General features: G+C 34.1%; 1 protein-coding gene across 1 annotated transcript in view; it reads right to left on the reverse strand.

Moving 5' to 3' along the window:
• Positions 1-12,657, reverse strand: part of TRIM24 (tripartite motif containing 24) — a 111,173-nt gene that overhangs the window by 8,695 nt on the left and 89,821 nt on the right. The window contains exons 10-15 of the mRNA XM_074195272.1: positions 10,087-10,260; positions 5,052-5,234; positions 2,849-2,984; positions 1,397-1,469; positions 705-873; positions 9-335 (exon numbers count right to left, since the gene is read on the reverse strand). Coding sequence (XP_074051373.1) covers positions 9-335; positions 705-873; positions 1,397-1,469; positions 2,849-2,984; positions 5,052-5,234; positions 10,087-10,260 — 1,062 coding nt within the window. The remainder of the gene's footprint in view (positions 1-8; positions 336-704; positions 874-1,396; positions 1,470-2,848; positions 2,985-5,051; positions 5,235-10,086; positions 10,261-12,657) is intronic.

Here is a 12,657-nt window from a genome sequence, read left to right on the forward strand (position 1 = left end):
AAAATTTACCTTGGGAAATTCACCAATGTAGGCACATGACAAGTAAGATGAAACACTTTAGGGCATTTCTCACAACAAAGGAGTTCCCCTCCATTCTGACACACTGCACACCAATCTTCATTGGGGTCATCTTCTTTTCTACTTTCTCCACCATGAAGAGGTGATTTCTGTGAGACCCCACCCCATCCAGACTTTCCATTTGAAGGACTTGCTTGAAGTCCTGGTCGATCCCCTGTGCTATCTGGAGCATCTGTTCTTAAAACAGCTTCCTCAGATGTGGCATTATGATTACTGTCCAAGAGCAACGAAGTAAGTATGCTTCTTGGAAAGTTGGTCTAAATGGAAAAGGTAAAAAAAAAAAAAAAAAAAAAGTTTAAAAATAAATGTTTTTTTAACATGTTTCCCCAGATTACTGTCACTCTGGCTTATTTTTCTCCCTTAGCTTGAAGGAATTTGAAAATTGAATATGGTAAACACTAGACTCTCTGAATAAACATGCTTCAGATAATATCATTTTGTAATAAAGTTATAATAAAATATTATTCACAATACTATTGACATTGCAGCAACAATATTTTTTAAAGTTTCTGTTATTTCCAATGCTGATAGTAAATTTTCTTGCTTACATATTAACATTATGCCTAATGGCTACAAAAATCTAATCCTTCAAAATAAGAATAGTATCTATGATATATGGTGATTACATTTTGAGATCTAGGTTCTTCATCTGTTTCTTGTTTTACTACAACAATAGGAAAATCATAATTCTCATGTGGGCCACTATTTTCCTGCTTGATTCTTATTGGTTCCAACATGACCACTGGGACTTTGTGTGTAGAATCAGCTCCTGCTGGTTTGCTGGAAGAGCCAGAGCTATAAAAAAGAAAAGGTAGAAAGAAAAAGTCTATATGCTATAAAGTTATTTGCAACATTACAAGTAGGATATCCTTAATATGGGACACAACATACTTTCTAGACATCATTTCTGACTTGACTACCCTGCTAACATGAAGGAATCTGGTCAATATGAAAAAGGCTTTCTCTCCTTTTGAGAAGTATTTTTCACTAGAATAAACAGATACCACCATTTATTCACCAAGCTTTCTTCCCCTCACACCCATTAATTTTGGTCATTACAAAAGTTCTATTTGTCAATATACTATTTTAAATAGAAAACGCTATGTTTCTTTCTATTCATCTTATTTTTTACCTCATTTCCACATACTTTCATTGCAAACGCTTTTTAAATAATTAGATAATTCTCTCCTTTTTAATACTTAATTGATGTTATAATTTATACTTATTTAACTGATTATATTTGAAATAGATAAAGCAAATGTTTATAATATACTAGAATTGGCAAAATGAATCTTGCTACAGATGTGAAATAGCTTACCTTCCTCTGCTTCCAACACTGGAGGCACTAGGTGAGCGGATTGGTGGGTGTACACTAGTCATAGTTACAGGTCCTAAAAATCAATCAAAAATTATTTGTGTACATAAGAGTTAAAAAAAAAAAAGGAAAAAATGTGGGAATAAATGACTCACTGCATGGCATTTATATACTAAGTAGCCATATACAAGACCAACTACATTTAAGAGTAGTAAAAAATGCAAGACAGGATACAAAATGCAAAATTCTGTCATACAGAAAAATACTATAATTAAGAACAGATTGGCACTTAAAATATACATGGATTCAGAATGGCAGAGGGAAAGAGAGAGCTATGGGTTTGGGAAAAGAACAAAGAAAAGCAAAGATGAATGTGCATATCATAACTAAAAAGCATATTCAGAATATGTCTCAAATAGGTAGACTAAATCCTCAGATTTGATTTGGAAGGCAAAAAAATATTAAAGATCCAAGAGCAGCAAAGGACTGATGAAAAAATACATAGACCTAGAATGTTGAGTAACAGGGAAAATGAGAAGTAAATAAAGCAATTTCATTGATAAGTGATAAAAAAAAAAAAGTAAGATTAGAAAAAAGCTTCGCATTTTCATATTACTACTATGTTTAAACACATCTTTCTAATGACTGGTAAATTGTTTTAAATTTTTCTCCACTACTTTATTTCAACTTAAAATTTACTTTGCAAAGTGTGCTTAGGTCAAAAACCAAACATAAAACTCATAATTTCCTGATTTTTTTTTTGTTATAGTTTTCTGGGAAATTAAAGTAGGAAATGAGTACACAGTATTTCATTAAAATGCATAAATATAACTGAAGGCAAAGAATTCATTAAACCAGTCAGTAAAATGTTATAGATTGGATGACACCAAAAATTTATATAAATATTAGGAAACTATTTGACTTTTACCTTCTCTATAAAATAATAATTTCAGGTAAGAAACAAGGGTCAAAAAAGGTTTATTGTGTAAACTTAGGGAATAGCAAATAGAATCATGACAATCAGAAAGCATGACTAAAACACTTGTAGTCAGAGGTGCAGAGGACAGGGAATGAGCATTAACCATACTGGATTAATAATGATAAGACAATTAAAATGCCAGAAAAGTATTTTAATCTTTCAAAGTTGAATTAATATTGATATACTGAGTAACAAGATCAACTTTGTTGCCTATTGTATCTGGTTCAATTTTTTTTTTTAAGACAATGAACTTAAGAGTGACTTGTCCAAGGTCTGAGGCCAAATTTGAACTCAGGTCCTCCTGCCTCCAGGGCCAGTGCTCTATCCATTGCAGCACCCACCTGGCTGCCTGTGTATCTGGTTTTGTTCCCAATTACTAATAGGACAATATTTGACATAAGTGAGATCCCTTAAACATTGAACAGAGACGGGAAAGGATTAAAAGCTATCTACATAAACTAAAACAAGTACTATACCCGGGAGGCCTGGAGATGGTACAGATGAATTTGGTGATTGGACTGTTCTGTTTGAAGGAGGTCTTGGTTGGTTGTGCTCTACATTAGCATCTTTCCTCACAAGATTATCCAGTATGATAGTACTTGAACAGTCAATCTTGCAAAACAAACAAAAAAGAGCAGTTTTATTTAAGGAATTCTGCATTTGCAAACTAGAAATTACATTATACTTATCCAAAATGTGTATCTACCCACATCAACAAAATCAAACAAAATGCATTATATATCATATGAAAGTTCTGACACTGCACTATTTCCATAGGAAATGAAAGATATAATTAATCTTAATAGTCTACCTTGAGGAATTAAGTCTACCTTGAACACCATAGATGTAACTTTATATTTTATATATATATATATACACACACACACACACACACACACATATGTGCATTATACACACGTACATATGGATATATTCAGAAAAGGTACAGTACAGAATATAAATTATTTTCATCAACACTAATGCCAAAGATCAAAAAATACCCACTTAAAAAACCCATTGTAATGACCACTACAAAATTATCTATCTTACTTCTTATTCCGTCAAACCAAAACAATTTATCTCTCAAATCCAAAACTACTGACGATATATCATGATTTCAAGCATGGACATCTCTTTAACTGAAGAGACGACCACACTTTCTACAAGCTAGTATATGCTATCTAAAGTTAGCATGACTAAGTAGGAATGTCAAAGTTGAGCAAAAAACAAGGTCTTTCATAACATGATCGTAACAGTCCTTCCCTGGACAAGGTAGAGTCTATAATCTGTCCCTGACGATGAATCTTCTAATTTAGGAACAAGTGCTAGCTATAACTTGCAGGTCTACTGAAATCAAACTGAAGGTCATGTACACATTAGGAGAAGCACTTGTTTGAGCAGTTTCCTATCCAATATATTTGCTGTGGACAGGAATCAGTGGGACCAGATGTAGCAAATTCATAAAATATCAACTTGAGATTAATTATGCTTAGAAACAAAGTGATACTTCAGATTTTGCTTTAACACAAGATATTGAGAAATAATTGTTACTTGATTGCTCGATAATCACTAAATGGTTTTATCTAGATTAAAAACTGAAGGTCTGGATCATCTGCATGAAAAAAATATTTTAAAATAGTTTCTTCATTCTAGGTTGTACATTCCTCCTTATAATGTCACAAAGAAAATGTCTAATACTGGATAAATCACATCCTGTTGGATTCCCATTCTTGCTATTGGAACTACTAAATAGTGACAGAATTAGTGTGGGACTGCAAAAAGAACAATAAATTTTATCCTAGGTATGCCAGAAGCAGGGCAATGGCCCAGTAAATAGCTATTACAACAGCTTCTATGTGGTTCAACAAATATGAGCACCTTGGGATGAATGCAGACCCTTTGGAACAGGGTCACTCTGTGGAGCTGAACTCCTTAACTCTGCAGGAAGGAAAAATTCTGCTTCTATCTATGATTTACAAAAGACATGTTTCCTGGTAACTTAAGGAGAATCAAGCATAGATGCTAATGGATATAGCAACAAATAATGAGCATTGAGACAATGCAGTAAGAGTTATGGCTCTAGAAAATTTAAGTGTTTTGTTATTATCACAAAAAAAGTCCTTTTGGAGGGGGGGAAGGTAGTTTGAATAAATTCAAAAGAAAACAAAAGAATTGTTTGAGATTTATAAGTTCCCAGCATAAAATAGAATTCAAACATAAATTTTTTCCTTTATATTTCTAAGGCTTTTTTTTTGGGGGGGGGGGGGGGGAGATGGTTTTGCAAAGCAATGATATCAAGTGACTTGGCTTGGTCATGTAACTAGTAAGTAACAAGTCTCTGAGGTTGGATTTGAACTCAAGTCCTCCAGACTTCAGGGTTGGTACTTTATCCACCTCACCAGATACCTGTTCCCAATAATTTCTTCACAGACCTAAATTTCTTCCTTTCCTGGCAGGGCAATAGGTTCAAGAGATTTGCCCAATATCACACAACTATTGTCTGAGATCAGACTTGAGGTAATATCCTCCTAACTCGAGAGCCAGTGCTTTATCAACTGTGGCACCTACCTATACTTTTTGTACATTAATGAAAACTACCAATAGGAATAAATGAACATTGTCTTAAACACTTATTTAACAAAAATTAAATCACTAACTGAAGTATTTAGATATACTTACATCTGGAAGAGAAGGAAGATTATAGGAACTCCCAACTGGAGAACTCAGATCAATCATAGGTGGTCCAAAAGACTTAGCATCATATCCAGCTGCACTAGTAATGGTAGGACTAGAAGGAGTAGATGTGGTGCTACTAGCAGTTGAAGGAACAGTTGATGCTGGCCCACTGCTGCTAATTTGCCACTGGTAAGGAAGAAGGAAAAGTAGTAACAATCTACCATAATTATACTATGATTTGAGCAGCAAAATTTACTACAAAGTATATTATCTTGACATTTTATAGTTCAGTAAGAAATGGAAATTTAAAATTAGAATTAGAAGACATTTTGAAATAATATGTAACTCTGTGGAAGTTAAAATACATAGAAAACAATTCCTTTAAGGTTATTAGAAAAGAAACTAAAAGGAACACTTAAATATACTATTACATATTAAAAATACCATGTAATATAAAATAATATAGCAATTCAACAAGCACAGACCAGGGATAGTTATTAAAAAAGACAGGGAGAGGAAAGAGTTCAGAGAAAGCCCCGAATCTGGGAAAACAATTATGCAAAGCTTTTTATTTTGACCTAAATCTCTCAACTTCCCTAGTTGATGCTTCTCTTACTGTTTTGCTTCATGACTGCCACAATGATGACTTTAGGATTTTAATGGCTTTTTGATGCCGATTTTATCTTAAAAACTTAGTGTACACACTTATCTATCTGAGCTCTTTTTGTGAATGGCTTCTCCTTATCACTAGCCTGATATGATGATTCCAAAAGTCTGGAAAACTTGATGATTTTTATTTGTTTTTGTAACACCCAAATTTCCCAAATATCCCCTTCCCATGTCTTAAGACTGCCAGGGACTAATCTGTTGAAGCAAAGTCTTACAAAAAGAGGAAAAACAAATAGTTCAGCAAAAATAATGACTATAAGAAAGTTTGATATTACAGGCAAGGTTTTTCATATCCCTAATCCCTGACCTGTGTAAACTATCAGAGTAAGGAACAGTATAGGTTTTCTTCTCTTCTTTGAGGGGTCAATATACCCTCACATCTTTTAGTTAATAATGGTTTGCTGTTGTTCTATTTACATTCTAGAAACCATTATGGTTGAACACTTTAGTAATATTTGTATATATTGTTTTGTTGGTTATGCTTACTATACTTTATAATGGTGAATAATTCTTCTCATATCCGTTTAGCATATTCATTATTTCTTATAGCATGCCACTGTTTTGTTGCATTTATATACTCCCATTTTGATATATATTCTTTGCTGTTAACCTCTCAATATTTGTATAAGTTTACCCATATATAGGTACATCAAACTAAAACAGAAATGACATGACACAGAAGACCTGGGCTCCTGTTATAACTGAGTGCCTTGGATCTGCCACCCAAAGCCTGAAATTACTCATCTAAGAAATGTGAATAATAATCCTCCTGGATATATGAAGCACCCATGAAATAATATATCTAGAAAGACTTTTTAAAAAAATTTCTATACAAAGAAAACAAAATAAAAAAATTATTACTAGAAAAAATTTTATTTTTCAGCTTAATAAAACTGTGGTGCTAATCTAAGAGTACCTATAATCTCTGCTATAATCACCTAGCTGCATAAATGAAACTTGTGATGTTTAAAACCTAGACCATGATTCAAAGTACTGCAAAAACCACACATATCAAAGAGTTAAAAGTCGAGAGGGTCAAGGGAAAAATAATATCAGGTATACTATAGCATTTAAAAAATCATATAATCGAGTAATAAATTTTTTAATAGAACATAATCAGTCATTTGAAAGACCTAATTGTTCAGAATGACTGATGCTATTAGGAAAATTGGGAGTAACTATGTTTTTTGAAAGAGAGTATCTAACTTTTATGTGACTGCACATGCATGTGCACACACACAGAAAATGTTATAAATGGCTTCTATAGCTTAATTCTCTAATTTGGAAAGAATGCATGAACAATGAAAAATATCTTGGCATAAAGAAATTGCCTGGCTCATTAATAATTCACGATAGAGAAATAATTTACTCTTTAAGAGACAACTTTCCTAGGTAACTTGGAGCATTAGTAAAACAATGTTAAAAATGGAATTATGGGGCAGCTAGGTGGCACAGTGTATAGAGCGCTGGCCCTGGAGTAAGGAGTACCTGAGTTCAAATCGGACCTCAGACACTTAATAATTACCTAGCTGTGTGGCCTTGGGCAAGCCACTTAACCCCATTTGCCTTTCCAAAAAAAACCTAAAAATACTAACAACAACAACAAAAGAATTTGAAAACCAGAAAAATACTTAAGTATATTTCCAATTAATTATTTTGAATCAATGAAAAATTGAATGAAAAATGAAAGATGGAATTAAAGACTCAGACCAAACAAAAAGATGAGTAGATGAATAAATGAATAAGTGAACAAATATGTAAATGAGTTGATCACATATTCAGAGGTAGATGGAACCTCAGAAGTCATTCAGATCAACTCCTTTGATGTGAGTAAAGTAGCCTAATATCACAAAGGGAGGGAGAGCAAAATAACCAGATTATAAAGACAGATCTTAAGACCACCAGTCATAGAATGAGAATAGGCATGTAGAAAAAAAAAATGGAGTCCTTGATGTTTTGACAGCATAGAATCAGGTGTTTGAAACAAGTACACAGTTTCTAAAAGAATTTTTAAAAAGCCTATTAAATGATAAACAAACCCCAAGTTTCTCAAAACTAAATAGTAATAACAAAACATTTCTGGCACCATTTTTATTATTCAGTTGATAGTTTCAATGCATAGCATGATTCAGTCATATTAATATGATGTACATATTGAGGTGGACATCAGGAGAGCTTTCAATGCAGTTTAAGAATGAATATGAAAAAACAGGGGAGAGAGAAAACAAATGGGAGTGGTTAAAAAAGTTATTATATAAAAATGTGATGGAGCATTATTATGCTGTGAGGAATGATGGAGATGGCTTCAAAAGAACCTAGGACAACTGACATAAACTGAGACAAAATGATGTAAGCAGAAGTGAGGGCACTTCGTACAGGAACAGCAATATTGGAACAATGATCAACTGTAAATGACTCGGGTACTCTGATCACTATGATGATCCTTTCAGACAATTCCAAAGGTGCATGACTAAAAATGCTATCTATGTCTACATAAAGAACTAATGGATTGACAGTGAAGACCAAAACAGATTGGGGAGGGGGGATGGGGACACTAATGCAAAACTGGTTTGCATGAATTTATGTATAATGCATTTTGTATATTTATTATTAATGGGTGGGGCAAGAGTAGGGGAGAAAATTTAAAAATTAAAAAAAGAATTTCTGCATATTACTTGTATACTCAAGTCAGAAGTCTTAAACTAGGTATGAATGCCATTTAGCTACTATATTTCCTTATCTTTCATTTCAAAGTTCAGCTGAGGATTTCTGTTCTATTTCTTTTAAGAGTAATCCATCTAGAGATGGAGAACATCACCAAAAACAAACTAGATGACTTCAATTACATTAAATTAAGAAGCTTTTGCACAGATAAAACCACTGTAACCAAGATCAAAAGAAATGTAGTAAATTGGGAAATAATCTTTACAACTAATGATTCTGACAAAGGACTCATTTCTAAAATATACAGAGAACTGAGTCATTTTTTTATATAAAAAAAAGCCATTCTCCAATTAACAAATGGTCAAAGGATATGCAAAGGCAATTTACAGATGAGATCAAAGAAATCCATAACCATATGACCATAACTGCTCTAAATCATTATTAGAGAAATGCAAACCAAAGCTTCTCTGAAGTACCACCTCACACCTCTCAGACTGGCCAATATGACCAGAAAGGATAACAATCATTGTTGGAAGGGTTGTGGGAAATCTGGGACACTATTACACTGTTGGTGGAGCTGTGAACTCATCCAACCTTTCTGGAGAGAAATTTGGAACTATGAACAAAAGGCAACAAAAATGAGCATACCCTTTGATCCAGCCATACCACTACTGGATCTATACCTTGAAGAGATGATAAAAAAGGGTAAAAACATCACTTGTCTAAAAACATTCAGAGCAGCCCTGTTTGTGGTGGCAAAGAATTGAAAATCAAATAAATGTCCTTCAATTGGGGAATGGCTTAGCAAACTGTGGTATATGTATGTCATGGAACACTATTGTTCTATTAGAAACTAGGAGGGATGGGAATTCAGAGAAGCCTGGTGGGATTTGCATGAGCTGATGCTGAGTGAGATGAGCAGAACCAGAAAAAAAACTGTACACCCTAACAGCAACATGGGAGTGATGTTCAAGCTTGAAGGACTTGCTCATTCCATCAGTGCAACAATCGGGAACAATATTGGGCTGTCTGCAAAGGAGAGTGCCATCTGTATCCAGATAAGGAGCTGTGGAGTTTGAACAAAGTACAAGGACTATTCCCTTTAATTTAGGAAAAAAAAAACAGATAGCTTATTGTCTGATCTTGTTACCTCTTAGACTTCTCTTTAAGGATATGATTTCTCTTTCATCCCACCCAATTTGGATCAGGGTACAACATGGAAACGAAGTAAAGACTGACGGATTGCTTTCTGTGGGGGGAGTGGGGGGAGGGAGGTAAGATTGGGAGAAAAATGGTAAAACTCAAAATCTTAAAAAAAATCCTTCTAGCTAGATTTCTAAGTACTCATTTTTCTCTCCTAATAATTCCTCCCTGGCCCACAAATTTGTGAAGGTCAATAGGTAAATCCCATGAGCACTAATGATTTATTCCACGTTCATCCTAATAACTTTAGAGAGTTATGGGAAACTCATGATCTTGAGAGGAAAAAATTTATATACTTCAAACATTAGGAATTGTATAAAATATGGAGAAATAAATTAATATAACAGTTATAAGAAATTTAGAGCTTCCTCATTTATGACTTTATTTTTCAGCTTAATAGGACTGCAATGCTAATCTAAGAGCACCTATAATCTCTGCTATAGTCACCGAGCTGCATAAATGAAACTTGTGATGCTTAAAAACTAAGTAGAAAAAATGTTACCTGTTTTATGGCTTGCTGTGCCAAAAATGCCATCTGTAGTGGATTGGGTTTTATTGCTTGCCGTGGTATATTCTGGTTGGGAGGATATCTCAGTTGAGGAGGATGAGGAGAGAGAACTGGTCCATTGGGCTTAGGGTTGTGATTTTGAAAATTTATTAAACGCGGAGGGGGCTGCTAAAAAAAACACCCAACAAGAAATAAATTAATTATATTGTGTTTAAAATGAAACTGCACAGAATGCTTTAGTTTTCAATGGAAATGAGAATTTCCAAGAATAAAAGATCAGTAGGAAAAACAGCACTGCAAACTCCTTCACTTATTTATGTGAAGTTGATATAAATCCTGCTGTGAAGTTGGTACAAATCCTGATGGGGTTATATTTATCTGTTTCCTAGAATGTGTAAACAATTACTATTCTATAAACACTTTTTAAGCCATTTTATAACAATTCATTTCTATGGTATTTATGGTTTAAAAATTGTTTCTCTTTCAACAACCCAGAGAAGTAGAGAGTAACATGTCATTAGCCCAATTTGACAAGAGGAAAACTGGTAGATTAAAGAGGTTCCAAGACTCCCCCCACCCCTGCCCCATCTCCCCACCTCCCATCCCCAGCCCAGATCCCTCAGTCTCTGATCCATGATTCAGCACTTGACCCAGGCCCCAAGGCTGCTGTTTCTGGCCACATTTAGGTTCCACTGATGCAGGAACATTCCCCACATGCCATTCACCCTTCTCTGGAAACAAAAATGCCATCCACATACCGCTGCTGGAAAGGATGCATCGATCACTGGCTCTAATACTCCACTCACTAGCCCTGTGATTTTCCTGACAAAGTGTCCTGCCTTGGTCACTGCTCCCATTTAGGTGTCGTCCTCGCTATGAGAATCTAAGTTCCTGGAGGGCAAGGACCGTCCTGCTTTGTCAGTATCTGAATGCTTGGCACAGTGATTGGACAGAGTACATTGCTTAAAACACTTCCTTGTTTCCATAAAAACACTAAGTATAAAGATGGAATATACATTCAGATCTGCTGGGTTGAAGCAACCTCTCTATAGATGTTACTTTCTCTTACCATACAGCTCCCCCATGAATGCACGCCCTGCAGCATTCCAGGACATCTTAGGATCATCAAGACAGACGTATACCAGTCAGTGAGCATTGATGTACTTATTATATGTGTGTTTAGATGCATATGTACACACACACACACACACACACACACACACACACACACACACACAGCTTTTGTCTCTTCTCAACTGTCGCCATCTTATTCTGTCTGGGCCGGAAAGGCCTAACTTGTATCTTTAGGAGTACTGTACTATATATACACATGTATATGTAAGAGTCATACAAATAAATGCATTTTTGCTTGCTATACATTTGCACTTGTGGCTCTAAGTACAAATTGTGGACTACCCTCTTGTTAATAAAACTATTATTCAGTAGATCTCATAAAAAGGAAGTCTACTGAGCAGGTTATATGTGTTCCTTAACATGAGCATAAAAATGGGCTTTAATATATTTGACCCCCCAAATATATCCATGGATGAGATTTCTTTTTCCATATCTGACAATATTGATACTACTGGGTTAGGTTTCTGGTTTTTTGAGTGGGAAATGGGGAGAGAAAAGGTGAAGGTGAGGCTATAGATACATTACTCCTAACTATACCTTCTGGGTAAAGGTAAAGTAATATAGACTGACAGTTTAGAAAAAGGTAAAAGCAAAAAGTAAGAAGAGACAAATCCCTTAGGGGAGCAATGTAAAGGTATTGATTTAAAAGTTCAATGCCAAACATATACAGACATTTATTTATGTAACTGTCTATTTAAATGTACCTTTGGAAATAAAAAAAAATGGAAGAACTGAATTTACAAAGAATAAATGTTACTAATTTAAAAAGCATAAAGAAGAAAGCATTCTGGATGGAGGAGTGAAAATTATTGGTTGAATGATAGTAAGTGAATAAGATGAGATGGGTAAAAGAGTAAAAGTAGAGCAAGGAGGGTATCAGAGAGGTAAACTGTACAACTGAAAAGTGATGAAGACACTAATTTTATTTTTTCCCCCAAGAAGGAAAAAATCAGGACTGTTTATTTACATAAAAGAAATTCTTTTTATTGCCTGAAGATTCTATTAGGAATTTACCACTCAACTACCTTAAAACTGGAAATGACAAGATAAATACCCCTTTTATTCAGAGCATAACCATGAATAGAGATCATCTAATTCAACTACTCCTTCTATATAAGATGAAATTAAAGGCCCTACCAGTTAAGAAAACATGCCATAAAGGCTACTCATGTAATACATACAAGAAGGCAGAACTTTAAATCATATTATCTTGACTTCCAAGGTAGTTATTGCTATAAAAATCTTGTTCCAAGTCAAAATAATTCTGTTTTAACAACTTTTTAAAGGCTATATAGTAAAAATTACTATTTAACTTGTTAGAAAATATATGCAAAAATGGCTTTTAAGTTGTTGAAAATTTGAATCTAAAAATATTTACCTAGAAAAAATTATATATGTAAAAAATCCCCAAACACAAAACCTTTTATGTAA

The sequence above is a fragment of the Macrotis lagotis genome, chromosome 7 (assembly GCF_037893015.1).
Source record: "Macrotis lagotis isolate mMagLag1 chromosome 7, bilby.v1.9.chrom.fasta, whole genome shotgun sequence".
In the NCBI taxonomy this organism is placed as follows: Eukaryota; Metazoa; Chordata; class Mammalia; order Peramelemorphia; family Peramelidae; genus Macrotis; species Macrotis lagotis.